The sequence below is a fragment of the Urocitellus parryii genome, chromosome 12 (assembly GCF_045843805.1).
Source record: "Urocitellus parryii isolate mUroPar1 chromosome 12, mUroPar1.hap1, whole genome shotgun sequence".
NCBI classification, from domain to species: domain Eukaryota; kingdom Metazoa; phylum Chordata; class Mammalia; order Rodentia; family Sciuridae; genus Urocitellus; species Urocitellus parryii.
This window is the reverse complement of record NC_135542.1, coordinates 56,384,322-56,411,848: the sequence shown is the minus strand read 5'-3', so window position 1 is coordinate 56,411,848 and position 27,527 is coordinate 56,384,322. Positions and strand designations below refer to the sequence as shown.

The window sequence follows — 27,527 nt, the reverse complement described above, 5'->3', positions numbered from 1 at the left end:
AAATCCCAGAGGCTCAGAAGGTTGAGGCAGGAGAATCATGAGTTCAAAGCCAGCCTCAGCAATGGCGAGGCGCTAAGCAACTCAGTAAGACCCTGTCTCTAAATAAAATACAAAATAGGGCTGGGGATGTGGCTCAGTGATCGAGTGCCCCTGGGTTCAATCCCTGGCACAAAAAAAAAAAAAAAAAAAAGCTAAAACAGAGACAAAGCACTTGTTACATTTCCTTTTCTGTGGGTCCAATCACATCATTCAGTTCTGTAATTCAGTCATAATACAGCTAAGGAGGGTTAAAGTTTTAAAAGTCAACATATAGACCAAACACAGATGACAAAAATTACACAACAAAAAGAACAGTAGTAATCCCTGACACTTGAAAAAATAAATGAAGATGGAAGAGAGGTTGAGAGGTGCACTGATGGCTTCATCATTCTCAGTGGGGGGCAGCAGATTCTATCTGAAGTTGATAAATCAAGAAATGGAAAAAATATCTAAAGACATCCAATGGGAAGTATAAACATTTAAAGTTACAATGGAAACCACTAGGGTAATAACAAAAAGAGAGAAACTGCTAAAAATGAACTAGAAATTAGAAAAGAATTTATATCTTTCATAAAATCTTTCTGAGTGAAGTAAATCTTTTTATTATGTGCAGTACTAAAAGTATTAATATGCAGCTTGAAAATCAAAATATATTAATAAAGGGCACCTTCAAAAATAGGGGATTGGTTAAATGAATTATAGCACCTCTATTTAACAGAGGACATACAGCTATTGGAAGGAATGAGCTATGTCCACAGGTATTAGCATGCAGAGTTGACCAAGCTGTTACCTTGAGGAAAAAAGATATAAAGCAATATAGATTATATGACCCCATTTAGGTTAAAGTATATTTATGTTTGTTATGCATAGAAAGAGGTCTAAAAGATAACAAATTGTTAAGACTGGAAGGTAAGCAAGGAAAAATACTTCAGTTTTTAATTTTTTTTAATAATGAACAAGCACTAGTTCTATAATTGAAAATAATTAAGAATGGTGACGTGATTTAAAAAAAACAAAGCACATTTTGCCTCCACTATGCATGGGCTTTGGTCCAGGTGTTTCAAGTAATGCCTGCAGAGTGTGGTAATTCCATCCATGCTTTTTTAAAAAAACCTTCAAGAACCTCTTTCTCAAATTATTCAAACATAAGTCCAAGGGTCAGTGCACAAATCCCAACAGTCTATCACTGTAACCAATTTTCTCCCAATTAAGGACTCTGTAATGATGTGTCCTTAATCATTACTAGAAATTAAACAGCCAAGCCAAAAAAGGACTACCAACTTTTAAGAGAAACATTTTGGCCCACACAGCAGCAATAATCTCCAAAACATTACTATGGAGAATATCACAATTATGATGCTCCAGGTCCTCCCTTCACAATCAACCATGGTAAAAACCCCTATTCCTCCATGAATGCATGCACTACAGTATCAAGAACACATGTGCATAAAAAGAAAGAAAAAAAAAACATTCAAGACAGTTAAATTGCACCATGAACAGTTTCTAGTGACAGAAAACTGCTATAATCTCAAATTCCCAATTCAATGCAACAACCTTCCAGAAATTCAATCAGGAAAGAAAAACATTCCTGCTGGACAATCATCTTCAGAGGCATGATTATTTGGGCAGAAGCAGACCTTCACCATTTAAATTAGCAGGTTAAAGACAGCACTTGCTAATTAAAGATCATTAGTCACGTTATTTTGTGCGTGTATGTGTGTGGTACTGGTGATTAAACCCAGGGTGCTTTACCACTGATCTACATTCCAGTCTTTTTTATTTTGATATTGACAAAGGTCTCGCCAAGTTGCCCAAGCTGACCTCAAACATGCAATCCTCCTGCCTCAGCCTCCTGAGTCACTGTGATTACAAGCATATGCCACTCCTCTCAGCTAGTCAGATTATTTTAATAACGAACATAAAATAATTATAACATTAACCCTCAAACAGTGAACTGTGTTTTTACCTAACACTAGGTTAAAGCAATGACAATGACAAATTTGGTTTGCACAATTTTTTTGGTTTAGATGTAAATAAGATGGTATTTTTTGAATTGATGTGGTTTCAATTAATTTGCTTCACGTTTAGATTGCATTTATAATATACCATTTTCACCATAGTAAAAGAAAGAAGAAAAAATGTGATTCTATGATAAAGAAAATGTTGATCATACAGATGGTTCAGATGAGAAAGGGAAAGCTGAATGTTAACAAACTATCTTATACTCCACCAGGGGAGGAGAAAAAGATTATAAATGATTACTGAAGAATATAATTTTGCCAGGCATGGTATCATGTACCTAAAATCCCACCTACTTGAAACTCTGAGGCAGGAGAATCACAAGATCAAGTTAGCCTGGGCAATTTAGCTAGACCCCGTCTCAAAATTTAAAAAGGGGGAACTGGGGATGTGGCTCAAGCGGTAGCGCGCTCGCCTGGCGTGCGTACGGCCCGGGTTCGATCCTCAGCACCACATACCAACAAAGATGTTGTGTCTGCCGAGAACTAAAAAATAAATATTAAAAATTCTCTCTCTCTCTCTCTCCTCTCTCACTCTCTCTTTAAAAAAAAAAAATTTAAAAAGGGGCTGCAGATATGGCTCAGTGGTAGAGCATTTGCCTAGCATGTACAAGGCTCTGGGTTCAATCACTGGGGGTAAAAAAAAAAAAAAATTTATATATATATATATATATATATATATATATATATATGTGTGTGTGTGTGTGTGTGTTAAAGTGAAATTTTATATATATATTAAAAATTTCACTTTAACACACATATATATTATATATACTTATATATATAAAAATTTTATATATTTTATATGTATTTATATATATATATATAAAATTTCACTTTAACTCATGAAGCTTCTGAATCATAGCTAGTATAATAAACAGGGTTTCCATAATCACTATTTTCTTCATTATCACTAACATAATCATAGCCTTGAACATGATTACGTTAAAAAACTCCAGACTAGAAAAATTTCATGAGATGGGTGTTTTTCAGTAGATGGTCCTCCTCAACTTTTTCCTCTGTGGATTTTTAGTGGGGTAGGATGTGATACTTAGGATTGAACCCAAGGCCTCACGCATGCTAGGAAAGTTCTACCGCTGAGCTACATCTCCACTCCTTTTCATTTTATTGTGAAAGTGTTTCACTAAGTTGCCAGCCTGGCCTCAAGTTGGCCATCCTTCTGTCTCCACCTCCTGAATGGCTGGGATTATAGGCATGCTCAACCACAGGTGGCCTCTGTGGATTTGATAGTCTTCATTTAATTACCAATAGGTGTGTAAGTTTAGTATACCTCACTTAGAAATACCTTCCAAATTTGCTGTGTTTTAGGACCTGCTATTGGACCCTTCAATGTAACTAATTGCCTATAACTGTAAATTATACCCCAGACTGTGATTAACTGGCCAGAAAAATTTGGGCAAGTCATCTGATTTCACTACACCTGCATTTTTTTTTTTTTCAACATGAACGGGACAAGATTAATCTTTTCTCTAAGGGCTCTTCTAGCTTTTCTGTTTCCCGCAGTTTTAACAGTTTATCATTTTATCAGTGACACAGAGTTGGAAAGCACCAGATTTTCACAGAAACTTAAAAGGAGAATTATTTTTTATTTTTTATTTATGTTTTTTTTTTTTAGTTATAGATGAACACACTGTCTTTATTTTGTTTTATTTTTATGTGGTGCTGTGGATCAAACCCAGTGCCTCACGCATGCTAGACAGGCACTCTACCACAACCCCGGCCACAAAAGAGAATTTTTTAAAAATTATTTTGTGTGTATGTGTGTGTAATTTTAAATAATTTCCCCTATTCTTCAGGGATGTTGTAACTTCAACAAACACATCAAAATCTGAATCAGAGGAACTGGCAAAAGAAAGATTATGACCTAAGTGGTCCAACAATGACAGAAAAATAAATTTTTCATTCATCCTGTCACATTTTGGCCAATTTCCAAAATTTATGGATTGAGGGAAGTGAAAACAATTTTTCTGAGGTTTCACCCTGCAGAGGCAGAAATAATGAGTCCCTAATTCCATCCTACAGAGCTATACTACTCCCTTGATAATGCAGCAGGTAGGTGACAAGTTGAGGAGATCCACAAATAATACAGCCAAGGACAGGGCAAAATTCGAGTATATGGGGATTCGATCCTTTGAAATCCATGCTCCCCACTCAAAGCACATCCTTGTTATTTGATATGAAAAATATACTTCGTAATTCATACTGATGCAGCTTTCAAACTGAAAATATATACTTATAAACACATAAAATATTTATTTTTAAACTTTTTTTGTTTAATTCACCACAGCAAAATAAAACTGAATGAAGACCTGGTTATTTTACATGACAAAGTTAATGGAAGAGATGAATACAAAGCAAATCATTTTTAGGTCAATATGTACTTCATTAATAACTGAATGTATTCTAGTACTATTTGCACCAATAGGCAGGCAAGCTGGGCGTGATGGCACATGCCTGTAATCCCATGGATTCTGAAGGCTGAGGCAGGAAGATCAAGCGTTCAAAGCCAGTCTCAGCAAAAGTGAGGCACTAAACAACTCAGTGAGACCCTGTCTGTCTCTAAATAAAATACAAAATAGGGCTGAGGATGTGGCTCAATGGTTGTGTGCCCAAGTTCAATCCCCAGCATCCTCTACCAAAAAAAAAAAAAAAGGCAAAAATTTTGACCAAAAAAAGGTTAAAAGATTTTCTTCAATAAGTGATCAAGTTGTTCAGCTTCCTGATTTCAATCACTAGCAATGTTAAACCTTGATTCACTTGATCCAAGTGCCAGTTTTCTCTACCATCAAAATTAACACCTTTCCCTTTCCTTAATCTCCACTTTGGAAGTGAGCCACTGAGGCCAGCTCACATTCAAGGAGGCGAGAGGGTATTATAGTCTACCTCCTAAAGGGGACATGAATTACTTGGAATTCTTCTGTATGGAAAACGTGCCTCTTCTCCCTCATTTATTCAATCAATTTATAGCAGCATCAACTCATGAACATTTATTTTACACTCCCAAGTTAAACTCAAATACTATGTTATTTATTTTGTTGCTGAAATTGTTCTAGCTTTGACCATTAGGTTTCCTTTCGATTAGCTTCTGTGACCTTTGGATAAGCTTGTTTGCTTTCCTTCTTCCCTTTTCTGTTTTTTAGAACTATCCATGGAGCTCTGGTTCCAATTAATGAGAAACGATAGTTAGAAATCAAGACCTGACACTAGACATGCTTGTTAATGCTACTGAGATGCAAATACCTCTAGACCCCCTCGGTGGACAGAGCTATGAAATATATAAAACCTAAGAAACAATTTTTGTATTTCCAACAGCCTGAGTAGAGTGTGCTAAACTTAGTGAAGTATCCATAAGATACTATTTTTAGTCTTAAAAGTAAATAAAATGTTATTCATTTTTTTTCAAAACTTTGGAATAAGAAAATATTAATTCAGATACAGGCTGTTACTATAACAAAGAAATTTAAAAATACAAAAACATAACATGTGACAACAAATCCCATCACCATGTACAACTATAATGCGCTAGTAAAAAAAAAATAATAATAATCCCTTACTAAACAAATGAAGGATAGAAGCAAACAAATTTACTAATTTTTTAATTAGTAAAAAATTTCTAATTATTTTCATTAAAAAAAAAAGCCTAAGCAAGACAGAATTTGTTCTTATTTATAAATCCAATAGTAAGTGCTTCAGAAATGGTAAAGAGGCTCTGCCAGCTTCAAAATATCTCTGACTATAGATAGCAGCCCCAGTTCTCCTGATCTCCAAGGGAAAAAGGGAAGGGACAAAGTGTCAGGTGAGCACACACATTCCATGTTAAGAGAAAGACCCAGAAGTGACACTCATCACCTCCATCCACATTCTATTATTTTTTTTTTGAAGAGTACCCATCATTTTTTTGTAAAAAGAATTGTAATCATTCTGCTGTCGTGTAGTTAAAAAAATAAAATCAATAATAAAAAATATGCCTCCTCACATATACATACCCACTTTCATAGTGAGTATAAAGGGTACAATAAAATAATTAAATCATAAAATATACATATAAAAGTTTTTTGAGTTCTTTATATATCCTAGAGATTAATGCTTTCTTGGAGGTACATGTGGTAAAAAATTTTCCCAATCTGTAGGCTTTATCCTCACATTTTGTTTCCTTTGCTGAGAAGCAGCTTTTTAATTTGAATCCATCTTATTTATTGATTCTTGATTTTACTTCTTGCACTTTAGGGGTCTTATAAAGGAAGTCAGATCCTAGGCCAACATGGTGAAGATTCAGACCTCCTTTTCTTCTATTAGGCACAGAATCTCTGTTCTAGTGTCTAAGTCTTTGGTCCACTTTGAGTTGATTTTTGTGCAGGGTGAGAGCGGTTTAATTTCATTTTGCTACATATGGATCTCCAGTTTTGCCAGCACCATTTGTTGAACAGGCTCTTTTCTCTAGTGAATGTTTTTGGCACCTTTGTGTAGTATGAGAGAACCATATTTATGTAGGTTTGTCTCTGTGTCCTCTATTCTGTACCATTGATCTACAAGTCTATTTTGGTGCCAATACCGTGCTATTTTTATTACTCCATGGTATAGTTTAAGGTCTGGTACTGTGATGCCTCCTGCTTTACTTTTCTTGCTAAGGATTGCTTTGGCTATTCTGAGTCTCTTATTTTTCCAAATAAATTTCATGATTTTTGTTCTGTATCTACGAAGAATTTCATTAGGATTTTAATAGGAATTGCATTAAACCTATATAATGCTTTTTGGTAGTATGGCCATTTTGATAATATTAATTCTGCCTATCCAGGAACATAGGAGAACTTTCCATCTTCTAAGGTTTTCTTCAATTTCTTTTTTTAGTGTTCTATAGTTTTCATTGTAGAATTCTTTCACTTCTTTTGTTAGATTGATTCCCAGGTTTTTGTTTGTTTATATGTTTTGATGCTATTGTGAATGGGGAAGTTCTCCTAATTTCTCTTTCAGTGGATTCATAGCTGATGTACAGGAATGTGTTTGATTTATGGGTGTTGATTTTATATCCTGCTACTTTGCTAAGTTGATTTATTAGTTCTAGATGTTTTCTAGTGAAATTTTTTTTTTATTTTCTAGATATAGAATCATGTCATCAGCAAATAGTGATAGTTTGAGTTCTTCTTCACCTATATGTATCCCTTTAATTTCTTTCTTCTGTCTTATTGCTCTGGCTAGAGTTTCAAGGATGATATTGAATAGAAGTGGACATCCTTGTCTTGCTACAGTTTTTAGAGGAAATGGTTTCAATTTTTCTCCATTTAGAATGATGTTGGTTTAACACAGCTTTTACAACATTGAGATATGTTCCTACTATCCCTGTTTTTTCTAGTGTTTTGAACATGAAGGTGTGCAGTATTTTGTCAAATGTTTTTCTGTATCGATTGAGATGATCATGATTCTTGTTTTTAAGTCTATTAATATGATCAATTAGGTTTATTGATAACCCAATCAATAAATGGGCTAAGGAGCTGAACAGACACTTCATAGAAGAAGAAATACAGTCGATCAACAAATATATGAAAAAGTGTTCAACATCTCTAGCAATTATGGAAATGCAAATCAAATAAGATTTCATCTCACTCCAGTTAGAATGGCAATCAATAAGAATACAAGCAACAATAAATGTTGGTGAGGATGTGGGGGAAAAGGTACACTCATACATTGTTAGTGGGACTGCACATTGGTACAACCACTATGGAAAGCAGTATGGAGATTCCTCAGAAAACTTGGAATGGAATCACCATTTGACCCAGCTATCCCACTCCTAGGTTTATACCCAAAGGACTTAAAATTAGCATATTACAGTAATGCAGCCAAGTCAATACTTATAGCAGCTCAATTCACAATAGCTAAACTATGAAACCAACCTAAGTATCCTTCAATAGATAAATGGATAAAGAAAATGAGGTATATATATTCAATGGAATATTATTCAGTTTTAAAGAAAAATGAAATTGTGGCATTTTCCAGTAAATAGATGGAGTTGGGCAATATCATGCTAAGCAAAATAAGCCAATCTCCAAAAAACAAAGGGTTGAATGTTTTCTCTAATATGCAGATGCTAATTCACAATGGGGGGGGGCACTAGTGAAGAATAGAATTACCTTAGATTAGGTAGAGGGAAAGTGAAGGGAGGGGAGGGGATGTGGGTATAGGAAGGATAGTAGAACAAAACAAACATTATTACTTTATGTATATATGTGACTGCATAGCAAATATCATTCTATAACATGTATACTCAGAAAAATGAGAAATTATATATTCCATCTATGTATGATATATCAAAGTGCATAAATGTATTATACTGTTGTGTACAATTAATTAAAACAAATAAAAAATTCAATTAAAAATTAATAAGTAAAACAAAAATTTTAAATAAGATAAATAACAGCAGTATAAGATTATATACCCTAGAATAAAATAAAATACTACAATCAAATAAATAAGTATATGATGAAATAATTAAGAACACTCTTCCCAACAGTAGAATACCAATTAAGACATCATTAAATAGTTAGAAAATTACCACCTGGCAACTATCATGGTAATAACTCTGTAGGCAGGAAACTTCAATAAATGCTAAAACTAGTGGGTGAAAGTTGCATAACAAATAGAATTGTAGCTCAGTAACTCCCCCCAAATATTAATTAACTACAATGAGAAAGGAGTAATGAATGTTGGGGAAAACCTCACAAACTTCAGCTTATTCAAGTGACCAAATAACATCACCAGTGACAGGATACATCATGTGCCACATAAAGGAGAAGAGTACATTTCTGTAACATTACTGTCAAACCTGCAAAACCTGAGTCAAATCATGAGGGCACATCAGACAAACTCAAACTGAGTCTCCAAAGTAACTAGACAGTAATCTTTAAGAAAGGACCAGGGAACTGTTCCAGACTGAAGAAGAGGAAAGGGGATGCAAGCTAGATGCAATGCCTAGATCCTTTTGTTGTGACGAACATTATTAGGACATTGATAAAACTTGAAAGGGGTCTCATGGTGAAAGTTAAAGAGCATGTCTTTGTAATGTTCTTACAACTTTCACATAGGTTTGAAACTGTATCAAAATAAAAATAAATTTTTAATAATATCATTTTTATTGGGTGCTATCATTCTTATGTTGAAACTTAATGGCCAGGGCTGGGGATATGGCTCACTTGGTAGAGTGCTTGCCTCACATGCACAAAGGCCCTGGGTTCAATCCCCAGCACCACCACAAAAGAAAAAAAAAAAAAAACTTAATGGCCAATGTCAAAGTATTAAGCAGCGGGGACTTTAGAAAGTGATTAAGTCATGAAGGTTTGTGCATACACAAATATGTCTCAATGAATTCTAGTATTATGCATAATTATATTGCACCATTAAAAAATGCAAGGATTATAAAAAAGGGGCTTGGGAGAATGGGCTTGCTGTCCTCACTTCTTCTGGCGTTTAAGGACAGATACACATCACCATCTATGAAAAACAGGTCTTCACCAGACCATGAGCCTACAGTGCCTTGATCTAGAACTTCTCAGCTCACAGAACTGTGAGAAACTAAATTTCTGTTCTCTATATATTATCTACTCTCAGGTATTTTGTATCACAGGACTAGACTTTGACTTTATGAAAGCCCACATCTTTTATGACATTTTTCTATTTTTTCTTGATAATAAATCTATAACATGAGTAGTCTATCAGATAATGTGTGAAAGAAATGGACAGAAATAAACTTTAGTATTAAGGGGAAAATGATGCCTGAATGTAGATTTTTTTTACATGTGTCTAGTTTACCACCAGTGAATATTGTATTAGGGTGAATTTTATTTCATTAAACAACCTGTACTTTTGGGACTACATATCTCTTATAGAGTAACTCTTATATCATCTCTCTTAAAGTTCACTATAAGCCTATAACTACAATTATTATTACTCTTACAGAAAATGAAAATGAGGCTTACAGAGGTTAACTACCAGAGCTACAAAGTGACGGAGTTGAGCTCTGGAGCCAAGCAGTCACATTTTAGAACCTACACTGTCACAAATAAATAGCCAAGTGTTTGAATAAATCATAAGCCATCTCACTCTTCTACTCATCACATACATGCATGCTTACTTCTAGCAAGAGAGGTGGAAGAAATCCAAAACTGACAAATCCATCCTTACCTGTGTCTGCCTCATTGCCCGCTCCACTCGCCGCGTACTTCCCCGCTCAAGTTTCGTCCGGAGGATCAAGGCTGATGTCTGAATGGCCCAGAACTTCGGTTGTGAAAGCAAACACTGATAGAAGAAGAAGAAAGAAGGATAAGCTAGAGACCATATTGTGAGTAGGTGAAATTTAACTCTTGCAAAAATATCAGAATATAGCCAAATGCATATTTGACAATCTAAGCAAACACAGGCAAAAGGCTCTCCTTTTTTTCAATTTACATTAAAGAAAATCATGCTAAAACATATCAAAATGCTTTCTGGCATTAAGATCCTATATTAATTGAAATGCTTTCTTAGAAGAGGCATCTTGAACAAGACTGACCTATAAAAAACTTTGAATATGCACATAATGAAACTTAACCCCAGAGAAAAGCTGTAATAGCCACCAATTCAGAGGGCATGGCAGAAACCACTAAATATGACAAGTAGTGAGAAATAAAGTGCATGGTTTGGGTGAAACAAACTGTGATAAACAAGGATAACTTACCATAATGAACACAATTTAAGCTCTCTTTGAAGGTGACTTAGAATCCAATGTTTTCCCTGGGTAGACATTCCCAACAATAACTTTCATTTTCTTGTTGTCTGTTTCTAAACAAATATTTCCTTGTTTCCAAAAACCGGGTATGAAAAGCAAACTAGTTAAAGTCCAATTAATCATTCAAAACCTAGCTGCCCATTAAGAAGCATCTGGGAATCATCAGGCTTTTTTTTTTTTTTTTTTTTTTAAAGTAAATCAGATCTGAAAGCAGGCTCTAAGCATCAGTGCTTTAAAAAAAAAAAAAAAAAAAAAAAAAAAAAACTCCCTAGATCATTTTGGGGGGTGGGGAGATGTACTGGGGACTGAACCCAGGGCACTTTACCACTGAGCTACATCCCCAGCCCTTCTTTTTTTTATTTTGAAGCAGGGTATTGCTAAGTTGCTCAGGGCCTTGCTATGTTACTGAGGCTGGCCTGGAACTTTCCATCCTCCTACTTCAGCCTTCCAAGTGACTGGGATTACAGGCATGCACACCACACCTGGCTCCCCAGGTAATTCTTAAGTGTAAACAACCTGAAGAATTATTAGGCTAAAACAATACAAGTGTTTGTCTTTAGTCAAATTCATTCATTAATGGTTAGCAATAAGCCTTTCAACATAGCATAAACTATATCAAAGTCACTACAACTCTTTACTGTACTCTGCCCAGCTCTCTTCACTTATTTGTACTAACTGCATGGCCCCTCCAGGCATTTGAATTGTTAACCCCTAATCTAGAATAATCCCTCTTACAATTAAGAGGGAAATGAAGCTCCAACATATGAAAGTAACTGTTCAGTATCACACCTTCGGTAATGGTGAAAACTGGTACCTACACTTGGTCTCCTGAGAGCCAGAACATCTTTATATCATTTTATAACTTTTTCTGAATGAAATTATGATAATTTAAATAGTCAAATTAAGATATGACCAACCAGGCTGGGGATGTGGCTCAAGCGGTAGCACACTCGCCTAGCATGTGTGGGGCACTGGGTTCGATCCTCAACACCACAAAAAATAAAGATATGTGTCCATCTAAAACTAAAAAATATGAAAAAAAAAAAAGATATGACCAACTTCGGGCTGGGGATGTAGCTCAGCTGTTAGAATGCACAAGGCCCTGGGTTCACTCTCCGGCACCACAGGAAAAAAAAAAGATATGATTAACTTTCAAAAATGGATGACAACTTGGGGCTGGGGTTGTGGCTCAGTGATAGCATACATGAAGCACTGGGCTCAATCCCTGGCACCACATAAAAATAAAAACAAATAAAATAAAGGTACTGTGTCTATCTACAACTAAAATATATATATATATATATATATATATATATTTTTTTTAAAGAAATGGATGATAACTACCCAGGAAAATTCAAAAGTAGAATAATAAAGGTGACTTGGCAAAGAATCTTGAAATAGGAGAAGAGTAAGCAAAGAATCTGAAAGTAAGAGAGCAAAAGCAAAAGAATGGGGCCCTACAAAAGTTTATTTATGAATTCACTTGAGCATCTACTGTATACAAGGCAGTGTGCATTGGGCTTAGGGAGAGTAGCAAGAAATAAAGACAAGGTCCCTGCCCCCATAAAACTCACAATCTAAAACAATATTTTATTAAATAATCTTATTCTTCTAAATTAACTTTGAATATTAAAACATTTTTATCTCCTTAAAATATAGCTTACAAAATTAATGTATAATCTTAGTGACTCCATTAAGTTAACCCTACAAAAAGAATACATTTACCACAATAAATAGGTGTGTATGGCACCATAAAGATATGAATAATGATATAAAAGGCATTAAAAAGAAAACAGAAGTCATTATTTGCTGGGCATGGTGGTGCACACCTGTAAACCCACCCACTTAGGAGGCTGAAACAGGAGGATCACAAGTGCAAGGCTAGCCTCAGCAATTTAGTGAGACTGTCTCAAAATAAAATATAAAAAGGGCTGGGAATATAGCACCCCTGGGTTCAATTCCTAGTACCAGGGGGAAAAAAAGAAAACTAATTGTTAAAATGTGCACTACTTGGCAGAAGATTTTATTATAAAGTGTGATCTCAAAAGTTTTTTTTTTTGAGAATTTTAATATTTTTTTTTTAGTTTTCGGCAGACATAACATCTTCGTCTATGTGGTGCTGAGGATCGAACCTGGGCCGCATGCATGCCAGGTGAGCACGCCACCGCTTGAGCCACATCCCCAGCCCTCAAAAGTTTTTGAAAGAACTTTTTTCATTAGATAAATCTGCAAACCTGGTTCTACTAGTACAGCTGGCTGAATAGCAGTCTTCTTTTCTTTTTGCCCTATTAAAGGGATTATTATCTGTAAACTCTTGATGACAGGATGGAAGAACACTGAGAAACAGCACTGTCCAACAGTGGGGAAGGTCCTCCAAGTCAGTCAAGTACAGATCAGAATCCCAGCTCCACCAAGTTAGCCATGCAGCCTAGGGAAGTTACTTCATACTCACTTCTCAGTTTCTCCTCTCCAAAACCAGAATAACTCTCCCACCTCTCACCAAGATGTGAGCATGAAATAAGTCTGAGTAGATAAAGGTCAACAAGCCCATGAGAGCAGCCACTGAAGCACATGAGACCCTTCCAGAACCTTTCCTCCTACAAAGCTTTCTCTCAGCATTAACAGAAACATCACCCTCCAGAGCAGGTGGACAAGGTTGCTCACCTCCCATCTGCATCCATCATTTTGCCAACAATCACAGTGAGGAACACGGATGGGCTCAAGACACAGACCTTTAACAGAGTTAAAGCCCACCTTTAGAAAGGTTGACCCAAAGATCCGTACACCAGAGGGATGAAATGGTTTCCTCAGAAAAAGAACAAAGTCATACTGTTTTCTACACTGCCACGAGATCAAGGGGTTTGTGCCAGACTTTTATGTGAAGGTCAAAAAACACATTCTCATTACACACAAAATGTAAAATGCAATCTAATATTTGAAAGAAGAACCTGACTGGATAACGATCACTGAAGAATGTATCTTTTATCTGTTTAGCTGGGAGATACAGACTAGATACTGCCTGTGTGACTGCAGACAGGCCACACTTAGTATATTATCTACAACACCATCACCGTGATGTGAGAAGCCATCAATTATGTGAAACATTAGGTAAGGAAAGAGAAAACTAAACAGAAGTTTATATATGGTCTACTGACTTATGAAGAAAATTACATTTAAGAAACTGACAGTCTGATAGTTAAGCAACCAAATCCAATGGGAAGAAAACCAACCTCACCTGCCTAAGCAGAAGGTCAAGCCCAGTTGGTGAAAAAGCAAAAACCATAAGCCACCCATAATGGAGAGAGCAATTCAGTCCTCACCATGTACCCTACAGTGGGTCATTGCTTTGAATTCCACTCAATGTAGAATCTGAGAAGTGATCACTCCACTATCTACATGGCTGGCTCTGTGTCAGCTTCAATGTTAGCTTGTCAGAAAGTCTTCTTGCACCTTATTTCCACAACTCCAACTCTACCCAGTAACTGTCTATCACTGCATTCAGTTTGGATCCTACAGGGCAGACCCCTAGCTATTTGGTCCACCAGTCCCACAGAGACTGCTGGCACACTTCAGGTAAGTGAAAAAGGGATAAAGAAAGCGACTGACAACAGAGGGAAGACAGCAGGGTGGGGAAGGGCAGGGAGGGGAAGGAAAGGTCCTGGGGACTGATACAACAAGATATATTCCATGCTTTTATAATTATGTCAAAATGGATTCTATTGTCATGTATAATTAAAAAGAACCAATTTTAAAAAAAAAGAAAAGAAAGGAACTGAGAGTTGAGTACAGTGTGAGCATTGCAAGTGTGAGGTGAGACTGGGCAACTCAGCAAGACTTTCTCTCAAAAAAGTAAAATAACAAGGACCCAGTGGTATAACACCCCTGGGTTCAATCCCCAGTACTCCCCACAAAAAGGAGGGGGGTACAGAGAATGGAATTTTCTCTTAGTTTCCTTGGGAAAGGTTGTCTCCATTTTTGAACATTTTTTTTTTTCAACTATATGATGATGGGATTTGATCTGATGGCTTCTAAGGTTACTTTTAGCTACAAAACTTTTGTTCTAGCTCAGTGGCACACCCTTATAATCCCATTGGCTAGGGAGGCTGAGGTAGGAGGATCACAAGTTCAAAGGCAGCCTCATCAATGGCGAGACTCTAAGCAACTCAGTGAGACCCTACCTCTAAGTAAAATACAAAAAAGGCCTGGGGATGTGGCTCAGTGGTTAAGACTCCCTGGGTTCAATCCTTGGTATCAAAAAAAAAAAAAAAAAAATCAGCAAATAAATAAAAGGAAGACCAGTAGAGTAGAGGAAGGGAATCAGGAGGAGGGAAGCAAGGAAGATACTCGAGTGGGAGTACTAGAGATTGAAATGGAGCAATTATATTATATACATGCATGAATGTGGAAACATTATATTATACATATATACATGTAAACTATATAACACACACACCAGTAACAAAGTGAATTTTCATGATTCTCTCAGAGCCCCGGCCATTATGTGTGCACCCGCGCGCGCCCACACACGCCCACACACGCGCACACGCACACACACACATTTTAACAATTTTCCACTAATAGAAACATTCCCCTCAGGCCCAGAAAAGTAGCAAGAAAATTTTGTAACACCATCAAAGAGGATCTGCAGTATTGTTTCTACTAAAAATAAATTTCCTTTTCATTCTTATCATGGTAGGTTTCAAATAATCTTCTTGCAGAGGTCACTAGGATTCCTTTATACGACAATCAGTCTACTCCTTTAAACATGAAGGAGCTTTCAGATAAGTTCTTTTTCCATATAAAATCAAAGCCAGCTCAGAGCCCTCCTTGTGGGTGTATAATTGTCTGGCAACACCAAAGCCAAAACGGATGATGCCCACCCAGGTCAGGTTGACCTTACAAAGCAAGGAACAAAGAAATACTATAAAAAGTAAACATATTCCCCTTTCTATGTAATCTATTTAAAATAGCTCTCATTTTAAATCAGTTCCAAATGACAATAAGTTAAAAATTTCAAATTAAAGTTATTAACTGCTCCCAGCAGAACCCTAGTCCAAATCCCCTATCCTTGCTCTATAGACCATTTAAAATCTGTCTCAAACCTGTTTTACCTCTCACTACTGCCCTACACACATCTTCCAATTTGGCTCAGGGACTCTAGTGGACCTGATAACTCGCCCATCCCCTTGCCTTTGTTCCTGCTGTGCCCTGATCCAAACCCCATCTATCTTCCAAGGTCTGAACTCAAATCCTCCCCATATTAACAAAGCCTTCTTTGACTGCTCAGTCCTGAATATTTTCTTCTTTTCTTAACAGTTAGGACATTTATTACCAATTTGAGGTTCAAACTGCCTGGTTTCCATATTACATTTATTTATTAATCTAATCAGGGCTAAATTAAAAATTCCATGAAGGCAAGTTCCATTGTTTTAGACCTTTATTTCTTCCCCATTACCAAGACCCGTGCTGGCCTGGCATATCCTAAGCTGCTGGATGCTCCACTATCACAGTGCTTTTAAAGTTCTTTTCTCTGCTACACAAATTTTCACATAGAAAGCAAAGACAACAGAATGGTCAATCTGTTGGGTCTTTTGGCTGCCTCAAAAAACAAGACCTGATTCTGGAGATGCTAATTTACCAACACTGCCAGATACACCTTTCACACTTCCATCAAAGACAAGATTTTTAAATAAAAAATTACAAAAGTACCTTTTAAATTTTGTTCTAATTAGTTATATGTGACAGTAGATGCACTTTGACATATCGTACATACATGGAATTCTTCTCATTCTTCTGGTTGTATATAATGTAGAATCACATTGATCGTGTAGTTGTAGTCATATATGCACAAAAAATATACCACTGAGTTCTCACATTTTTCATCTATAAAAATGATAGGGCTAGGGGCTGGGGATGTGGCTCGAGCGGTGGCGCGCTCGCCTGGCAGGCGTGCGGCCCGGGTTCGATCCTCAGCACCACATACCAACAAAGATGTTGTGTCCGCCAAGAACTAGAAAGAAAGAAATATTAAAAATTCTCTCTCTCTCTCTCTCTCTCTCTCTCTCTCTCTCTCTCTCTCTTTAAAAGAAAAAAAAAGATAGGGCTAAATTCTGATTTCTATTCAGTACTACATAATATGATTATTATGTAGTACTGAATAGTACTATTATGTTACATGTTTTTCTTGCTCATAAGTAACATGAACTACACTGATTGGTTCAGCAGGAAGAATTGTGTGAGAGGAATTTGCTCTAGATCATTTAAGTGTATGGAAATGAAAAGCAGGCCTTCTTAGAACACAAGAGCTATCTTCAGACTGAACTCTTCATTCTTTAACTCTGTGCTAATTCATAGTTTCAAAGTGAATCTTACCATCATGTACATTATCCACAAGATGTTAACTAAAACAAAACAAAACAACAACAAAAACTACAAGTAAACAGCAGAATGATCTGTAGAATAGAGGAAAAGGAATAAGAAGAGCAAGGAGAAAAAGGAAAGGAGAAGTATTGGGAACTGAATTAGAGCAAATTATATCCCATGCTTTTTAAATTATGGCAAAATGAATCCTAATGTTTTATATAACTAAAAAGAAACAATAAAAAATTTTAAAAGACCTAAGGGCTTTAGCTTTGATGCAGGCCAAAACCAGAAGCACAAAGGCACAAGTCTGAAGAAAACACTTTAATACAAATATATTAGCCATCTTGGCTTTAAGTCCATATCTGTACTTTGAAATTAAAATGCACACAATGAAGTCAATACTGTCTATTCTTTAAAATGGTTTAAGAAATCAAATAACTTTGAAATAACAAGGTTGAAATGACCTTGCTATTGATCAAAACTGGTTTTTAATTTTTTATTATTTGATATATGCGGAAGGTTAAAAATAACTAAATATACATTTTGAGGTACAATATAAATACCTGTGAATCTAAGACTGGTTTTTTAACTTGTTATATTTACAAATTCATCCACATTTTTACTTACATATTTAGTTGATTTATTTTCATTTTACTATTGAATAATATTTCATAATTGTGTTAAAAAGTCACAATTGAGTTGGGCATGGTGGCACACACCTATAATCCCAGTGGCTCGGGAGCTGAGGCAGGAGGATCTTTGAGTTCAAAGCCAGCCTCAGCAAAAGCAAGGTGCTAAGCAACTCAGTGAGACCTTGTCTCTAAATAAAATTCAAAATAGGGCTGGGGATGTAGCCAGTGGTTGAGTGCCCTCTGAGTTTAATCCCTGGTACCAAAAAAAAAAGTCATAATTGATTTATTCATCCTCCTGTCAACAAACATTTTTCTGCCATCACACACTGTGCTATTGTTAAACACTCTTATATGCATCTACTGATGCAGACCCAAAAGTTTTACTCATGCATACTTCTAAGAGTGGAAATTCTAGAACACTGTGATGCAAAACTTCTTGATAAGTACACTAAGTCACTCTGATGTGGCTAAGTAAACATGGATTAAATGTTTAAAATTCTACTTTTTAATTTCAAATTATTCCTACAAGTTATCCAAATCATAAATGTATAACAACTAATAAGCTGTTTGGCTATTTTTGTGATGAAACCCTTATTTCTTTAAACACTCCACACATAACCTGTTCTATATTCTGAACAATGTGTCCTTTGATTAGTTGTTTGCTGTTTCTGTTGACAATCATGAGAGCTTCCTTCCTTCTTTGTGTGTAAGTCTTTATAGGAACATATACTTTGATTTCTTGTGGGCAAATATCCAGTGATGCACTTGATGATTAACCTCATGAGAAAATGCCAAACTGTATACCAAAGTGGGTGTACCATTTTCCATTTCTACCAGCAAAGTAGGAGAGTTTGAAACTCTCTGCATGGTATTTTTTAAGGGTATACAGTGGTATTTTCTTGTACCTTTAATTTGTATTTCCCAAATGATTAGTAATATCATATATCTTTGATGCTTTCAATGGCCTTAAATATATAGTTATCCCTCAGTATCCTTGGGGGATTGGTTTTAGGATTCCCTTGGATACCAAAATCCACTGATGCTCAAGTGCCTTATATAAAATGATGTATTCCTGGCACATGACCTGTGCACACCCTCTTGTATACTTGAAGTCATCTCTAAATTATTTATAACTCTAAAATAATATCAATGTTATGTAAATGTAACATAATGTAATATAATGTAATGTAATATAAATATCATGCTGTATTGTTTAGAAAATAATAAGAAAAAAGTCTATATATGTTCAGTACATGTGCAAATTTTTTCCAATTACTTTTTATTTTAGGTTGGTTGAATCCATGGATGCAGAACACCAGTCAACTGTATCTTTATCTATTCAAATCCTTCATACATTTTTAATTGGTTGGTTCACCCTTTATTACCGAGTTAGATGAGGAATTTATTCTGGAAGCAAGACCTTTGTGAAGTATATAAACTGTGATTTTTTTCATCCAGTATCTGGCTAGTCTTTTCGTTTTCTTAATGTTGTCTTTCAAAGACAGAAGGTTGTAACTTTAATGAAGTCCAATTTATCACTTTTTCTCTTTTATGGATCATATACTTAGTGTCTTAGCTAAAAGTTGCAAACTACCCCAATGTAGTGGGGTAAATTTTACCTAGAAAAACATAGGAGAAAAATTTTGTAACATTGGGGTCAATGATTTAGGTTGATGACTGACTTACACATACATTTCCTTTTTGACCCATGGACAAAGTAAATTGTTTAACTGCTTGGACCAAATATTTGAGGGTTCTTGGATCTCTACTAACTATTTATACCATTTAATTCCATTGTAGAAAGAGATAATACTCCACACAGTGTCATTTTTATTTACTCATTCATTGAGATGTGTTTCATGTTTCAGCAATGGTCTTGCTGAACTCATCATGTGCACCTGAAAAGACCATGTATTCCGAGTATAATGTTTTATAAACAACAGTTAGGTCAAGGTGGTTAATACTGTTGTCCAAATTACTTATATATCTGTTTTTGTTTTATCCCATCAGTTGACATTAGTGAATTGTTAAAAGCATCAACTATGATTGTGACATTACCTATTTCTTACTCTAATTCTGTTAATTCCTGTTTCATGTATATACAGTTATTATTAGGCACATGGCACACTGTGATCATTCTGTTTTCCTGTTAAGTCTTCCTTTATTATGAAATAGTCCTCTTTGTCTCTAGAAACATGATTTGAAACAAAATCCATTTCATCTGATATTAATGTTGAAATCCAGTCTTTTTATACTTGCTGTTTTTATGGGTTATTTTCCATCCAATTATTTTCAGCCTGAGTCTTTTTATGTTTATAATACATTTTTCCTAGGGAGCACAGAACTGTCTCTTCCCCCCATTATTTGGAGTGTTTATCCATTAACACTTAATATCATCATTCATGTAGTTGAATTTAGATATACCATTTGATTTTACATACATTATTTGGTTTTTCTTCTTCAGCATACTAATAAAGTGAAATGCACTATTTCACATTAAACCAATTTTGTATTCCTGAGATAAACACTACTTAGTCATGACTCATTTGCCTTATTCTACACTGCTATTTCATATATTTTATCCAGTTTTGTCCTTATTCACAATAGGAATTGAATGCAATAACAGTCATTCCAACATGACTGGAAAGGAAATTTGTACATAAGTATAACTAACTTTAAGATGCAGTTAACTGTGGAGGGAAAAAAGATCAGTCCTCAGGTCAGTTCTGACTCAGACAGAACTAGAAAAGAGGACAGAGCAAGGGATCACTCAGCACGAAGCTGTTCCCTCACTTAACCTGGCATTTTTCTGTTTTTTACTGAGGCCTTTCTTCATGTGGTCGCTTCACCAGGTTGACTCCGCCAGGCACAGCCATGGTTTGTGTTGCTCAGGTCTTGCTGTGCTTGCTCCTAGGCACTATGAGGTTCCTCTGAAGTAAGTGACCCCAGTAACACACACTGTCAGAATTAACAGTGCCAACTCACAAAGTTACACTGCCTATCCTAAAGAAACCAAAATTCTAAAATAAGTATTTCCTAGAGGAAAAAAAGATGATCATTTTAATCTGTAAAAATGGTTAGCTAGGCCTGGGGTTGTAGCTCAGTGGTAGAGTGCTTGCCTGGCATGTGTGGGACACTGGGTTTGATTCTCACCACTGTACATAAATAAATAAAAATAAATAAAGGTCCAATAACAACTAAAAAAATATTTTAAAAAAATAGTTACCTATTTTACATTCACAGATAAGTATACATTAAATAACTTTAAAATCAATAGCAGAGGGCTGGGGAAGTGGCTCAAGCGGTAGTGCGCTCGCCTGGCATGTGTGCAGCCCGGGTTCGATCCTCAGCACCACATACAAAGATGTTGTGTTTGCCAAAAACTAAAAATAAATAAATAAATATTAAAATTTTCTCTCTCTCTCTCTCTCTCCCCCCCCCTCTCTCTCTCCCTCCCTGTTTTTAAAAAACAAAAAAATCAATAGCAGAGCTAGAAACAGTGGTGCATGCCTGTAACCCAGCACCTGGGAGGCTGAGGCGGGAGGACTGACTGACCACAGGAGTTTAAGACCTGCCTGGGCAACAATGTGAGACTCTGTCTCAAAAAAGAAAGAAAAGGTAAGGAAAAGGGGGAAAGGGAAAGGTGAAAAGGAAGGAAAGGAAAGGGAAGGGAAGGGGGAAGAAAAAGGGAAGGGAAGGAGGGGAGGGGGAGGGAAAAGAAGGGGAGGGGGAAAGGATGGGATCAATGGCAGAAAGAGAAAATACATTAAATAATGTGAAAGTTCCAAAAGACTCTTTCCTTCTTCCACTTATAGATTCGTTGGAGCTTCTGGCAGACAGTGAGAGGCAAGCTGCCAGTATCAATTCACACTTAAACAGAAATTTTGCCAATGAAAACTAAAACACCTGTATGAATTACCTAAATTGTTCCCATTTTCAACAATGAAAGGAAATTTAAAACATCAGTGAAAGTCACTGACTTGGCTCATCTGAAAGGAAATAACATAGATCTCACAGTTCACTTTAAATTATCAAGCTGATACAACATGAATGGTTCTCTAAAACAATATGGGTTATTTTTACTATGACTCAGTCAGTTTTCCTGAAATGTGTGGATGTAATTTCTCAGGAATAGCACCACAAAATGACAACTTATACAAGGAAAGCTATTCCTCTCAGGACAAGCTTCCGACTTTACTGAATTAAAACATTTCCCAACAGAGCTCACATATTTTCAATATGCTGAAACAACATGAAAATACTGGCAAAAAATATTTCCAAAAAGAGAGTCACTATTAGTTTAGTCAACTTTTGGACAGTTCACTAAAACTGAACAAACTTCAGGACCAATAAGCCATCATTTGTTTATTCAATAAGTATTTAACAAATGCCAAATACCCATGGGACCTGTCCCTCCAACGGCAAGAATATTACAATTTTGTTGTTCTTGCTATTTTCTATCAACAAGGAAGGCCCCATTAGTTCACAAACCCCAGTCCCAAGTCACCATGTTACTGCCAGGGCAAAGCGATAGCAAGAAAGAATATTCCTGTTGTCCCAGTTCTTTTCTCTTCCCTTCCCTCAGCTAATTCCACACACGTCTCACTCACTGAGGCTACAAGAAAACAGGAATGATCTCCCAGAAACCAGGACGCAGACAGCCAGGCTCATCACTGAACGCTACAAGAACTTCTCCAGAGTACTTTTCCTTACACTGCACAACTGGATCCTCAAAACAAATTTTTTGTTTGGAGAAGGGGTACATCACCCCTTCCTTCATTTTACAGAAGAGGAAAGTGATACAAGTAGCAATCCCTATCATGCAGTGCCACCTGAATGATGGAACTAAGCAGAGCAATGCAGTTGCAGAAGAGAAATCAACGCTACTTTAAGGTTACAGCATATTATTTTCATTCTCTTTTTCTGCATACGTTTTTTGAGCAATAACTAGGAGTAAAACATTGAAGCACTCTACCAGGCCAAATGTAAAAGACTCAGAAATGAAGAGCTCAGTCACTAAAGTTGGGAGTCTGGTAATGGAAAGGCATATACCCCATTTATTATAAAATATGCCAAAACACAACCCTTGCCAAAAAAGAGGCACAGATTAAAAGTTCAAGAGTACAGAAGTAAGAAAGCATGTAAAGTGGTCCCTCTTTTCTCAAACACTCTTTGAGCCATATGATACAACCGTCTGGTGGTATTGATGGGGGACTGGTTCCAAGGCTCCCTTAAAATACCAAAATCCAAAGTTGCTCAAGTCCCTTACAAAAAATGGCACAGTATTTGCAAATAACCTACATATACTCCCATGCACTGAAATTACTTAATACAATGTAAGTGCTATGTAAATAGTTGTTACACTGTATTGTTTAGGGAGTAGTGACAAGGAAAAAAAAAAGTCTATATATGTTCACTATAGACAAAATTGTTTTTCAAATATTTTGAATCCATGATAGGTTGAATCTATGCATGCAGAACTTATAAATATGGAGGTCAGCTATATAAATAAAGTTTTTTCCTTCATTAAAACCAGGAGGCGCTTAAGTCTAAATTATCACGTACCTACTTCAGTACCATGCACAAAGAACAGGTAAGAGGAAGAACTGACAGATAAAAGGAAGAGATAATAAAGGCAGTTTGGGTTTTTCTGGGGTAGTTTGTATGGTTCTTTTAGGGCAGAAAAACAGAAGGAGAACAGTGTAGACCCCAAAGTATCCAGGAGGTACCTAAAAAGCCCTTTTTACATCTAAGTTTCTGGTCCTGCTTCTCAGAAAGACTTACTTGGTATTAACAAACTCATCTCTTTAGAAAAAGAGTTAGGCTTGATACTTAGTCTCTGTAATGCAAAAACTTTCCCCCAAAAGAGGTCAGATCAGTTCTGACTGGGATGAGGGCTGGAGAACAGAGAGCAGAAAAATTATGCAGCATAAAGCCAGGAGTTTAAGACCTGCCTGGGGAACAACGTGAGACTCTGTCTCTAAAAACTTACTTTATGACCTTCACTATAAGCAAAGAGCAGCAAGTTACCCAAGATTTGAAGTCACCAGACTTAATTACTTCAGAAGTACCTCACAATACAGAGGAATAAGAACAGGTTAAAGAAAGAAAAAGATTTGAAGAAAGGAAAGAGAAATACTCTCATTCACAAAAAGTGCTGAAAAAGCGGGTCTTTTCAGGGGCAGATAATACACACACCACAAAGAACTTCTTATGTGACCAATCCCAAGAGGATGTTACTACTTCACCCTCCCTAAGGAACACCAGCAGGAACATTTCCTGTTACATGCCACATCCCCATCTACTTCAGCCATCAGAAGAAACCCAAGCATCAGGCCATTTGTAACCTAGACATGTGTCTTCCTTCAGCTCTATACTTGCCTATTATGACTCAGTTCATGGCCACCACACACCCTCTGTATGCTTCCCCTGTGCCCCACTTCAGACAGATCTGTGTTCAATGTCACCTTCCCAGTAAGATGTTTCCAAGACCACCTTGTCTAGAAAAATCACATGCATCCCGCTCTTAGTCCCTTACCTTGCTTTATATTTCTCCTTAGCATTTGTATTAAAGATCTATTTCTCTCTTTGTCTACTGTGTACTTTCCCCACAAGAATGTAAATTGATGAGCTGGGGTTGTGGCTCAGTGGTAGAGCGCTTGCCTAGAATGTGTGAGGCACTAGGTTCGATTCTCAGCACCATATATAAATAAATGAACAAAATAAAAGACCATCAATGACTCAAAGATTTAAGAGAGAGAGAGAGAGAGAGAGAGAGAATGTAAATTGATGTAATCTCTGGAAGGGAAGACTGTTAAGTGCTGCGACTCCAAAGATCATCACAATGCCTGTATATATCAACTATTTAACAGACATTAGCTTAACAAGTAAATGGAAGGTACAAAAGTTTTTTTATGCTTTTAAAACAATTTTACCACTTTACTTGCTAAATTCCTTATAGCACACATAATGAATAAAATAAGGGCATTTCTACATAGTTACCTAAAACACACATGATATAATGATACATATCCAAGATTTCTAATAATGAACTGGGGAAAAAAAAAAATGGGCACCCAGAGGACACACAGAGCTAACATCTAACCAGTTCCAAGAGGGTATGTAGGAAACAGTGATTTGAGAACTTTACATGACAGTACAAAAAAGCTAGCTTTTCTTTCTTCTAGATAAAAGTCCTTTCTTTTGCCTTATCTGAAAAATAACAATGAAAATATCAGAATTCTAACTTGATTACTATGAATTTTAAAAATACTTTTGAAAAAGTGACACATCTTACCAACTTGTATCACTAAAGAAAATATATCATTCTTCATTTATCATATCTTCTCTTGTAAAGAATATGTATCCTCTGGCATGGGGCCCTGCATTTAATCCCCAGTACCACACACACACAAGAAAAGACACAGGATGGGCATCCTTTTTAAAATCTGTAAATCCAAAAAATGATACTGACTGACCCCTTTCTCTGTGACATATTTCTCTTGAACTCTTCTTTGATCATTAATCTTCAAATATCCACTACCCCATCTTCCCTTTTCACTGCCAATCTTCTACAACTATGGTGTTTATCAGCTTTATTTTCTTACCGTTCATTCCCTCCCTAATTCTCTCTACTGAGATGACTATCCGTGCTACAGGTAAGCGAGGGTCTCCCATCAAATCCACAGCCTCTAGTCTGTCTGCATTTCTCTCTTGACCATTCCAGCTGCTGAATGCTGAGGAGCACCCCATCTTTTGACATCTCCTCCTTCCCTGGTATCTACAACCCATTCTCTCCTCCCCCTGCACTAAGCTCTCTTGCTCAACTTCACCCATGCAGGCATCCATTGCCCTCAGTCATAGGCATGATTGTCCTGTGCCTGCTACTTCATAAATTTGTTCAACAGATATTTATTGAGCATCTTTTATATGCAAGATAATGGAATAGGTCCTGGGATTAAAAAATGAACAAGAAATATTTGGTCCCGGTCTTTAAATCTAAGCAAGTACAAAGAAAAATGGTTATGCTTAAGTCAGCAGCAAGAAATGTAGCTTGGAAACTAAAATGATATGGATTTCTTCCCCTTAGGTGGCAGCGTTTCAAAACGACCAATCTAAGGCAATAGCATACCAGAGGCAAAATAATTTACAAGGAAAATGAACAAAATGGAAAGGAAAAGAACATTACTCACTGATGTAAATGCCAGCAGCTCCTCTTCAGTTAGCTTATGCACTGGGTTATTCTTTTGAAAATTTGTGCTTTGAATTAAAAAAAAAGTATATAAATTCTAAACTGCATGTTGCAGATAAAGAAATGAAAGTTTTAAAAGCAAAATGAATAGCTATGTTTTATTTATTTGAACACACATTCCTATTTACTAAATTTAGGCACAAAAAATATTATTATAACACTAGATAAGTAAAAATTAAGCAGTTGTCAAAGATGGAAAACAATATGAATTCTAAAACCCTGTTAATAAAAATATAATTAGTAGAAGCATTTTGGGAACAATTTGGCACTATCTTGTAAAGTGACATTCACATATTCTCAACTCAATAATTCCATACTAGATAGAAAGCCCAGAGAAATAATGAATGGGGGTCCAGGAAATGACATACATAAATATCCATATAACAAGAAAAATATGAAAACAATCCAAATGTCCAAAAGGAAAATGCCAAGTTATGATTTATCCATCCAAAGGGACACTACACTTCAAATTAAACTGAAGCTACAGATAATGACATAAATCATAAAAACACAGTAAGAAAAAAAAAAAAGGACATTGCACAGAACTACCTGTCAAAATATCACCACTTTTATAAAACTGAAAAATAAACAAAATGAAGCAGCTGACTTACAGGCCTACAAAACATGAGATTAAATATGTATATATAAATATATGATGTATGTATACATATACATATACACACATACATATATAAAATATAAAAATATTTTAAAAGGCTGGGGAGGTGGCTCAGTGGTTAAGTGCCTGGTACCAATAAAAAAGGAGTAACTTCATGTAGAAGAAACACAGCAAGCACTACTTTATTTTTCTTTTCTTTTCTTTTCTTTTCTTTTTGGTATTGGGGGGCACTTAATTATTGAGCCATCTCCCAGCCCTATTTATAAATCCCCAGCCCTTTTTATTTATTTAGAGACAGGGTTTTACTAAGCTGCTTAGAGCCTTGCTAAATTGCTAAGACTGGTTTTGAACTTGCAATCCTCCTGGCCTGCCTCAGCCTCCAGAGTCAGTGGGATTATAGGCCTGTGCCACGCTGTAAGCACCACTTTAATCATGTGATCAAAGTGAAAATTACCAAGAGCAGGACAAATAAAAATTATATTCCAGGTCCTAGGATGCAAGGAGAACCATAATGTTTTACATCTCTGATCTCTGCTAATAATGTATAAGATGAATCTAATCATTTTTTAAAATCAGACAAACTCAAATTGAGGGAAATTCAAAATAACTGGCTTATAAATTTCAAGTGTCAAAATCATAAAAGTCAAGGAAATATGAGGAACTATTGCAGATTGACAAAAACTAAAGACACATGACAACTAAAAGGAATATGTACAGTCTAGACTAGATCATTTGTTCTAAAGGAGATTATCAAGACAAAGGCAAAAACAGAATGAGGTCTGAAAATTAAATGATTAGAAAGTATAAATAGTAACTTTCAGTTGTTTTT

The 27,527-nt window shown here is 36.0% G+C and overlaps 1 protein-coding gene across 4 annotated transcripts in view; it reads right to left on the bottom strand.

The window, feature by feature from the left end:
- Positions 1–27,527, bottom strand: part of Ttc27 (tetratricopeptide repeat domain 27) — a 158,583-nt gene that overhangs the window by 92,356 nt on the left and 38,700 nt on the right. For all 4 annotated transcript variants that reach the window (XM_026386889.2, XM_026386815.2, XM_026386977.2 and 1 more), the window contains 2 exons: positions 26,021–26,087; positions 10,251–10,364 (listed from right to left, as the gene is read on the bottom strand). In XM_026386889.2, coding sequence (XP_026242674.1) covers positions 10,251–10,364; positions 26,021–26,087 — 181 coding nt within the window. The remainder of the gene's footprint in view (positions 1–10,250; positions 10,365–26,020; positions 26,088–27,527) is intronic.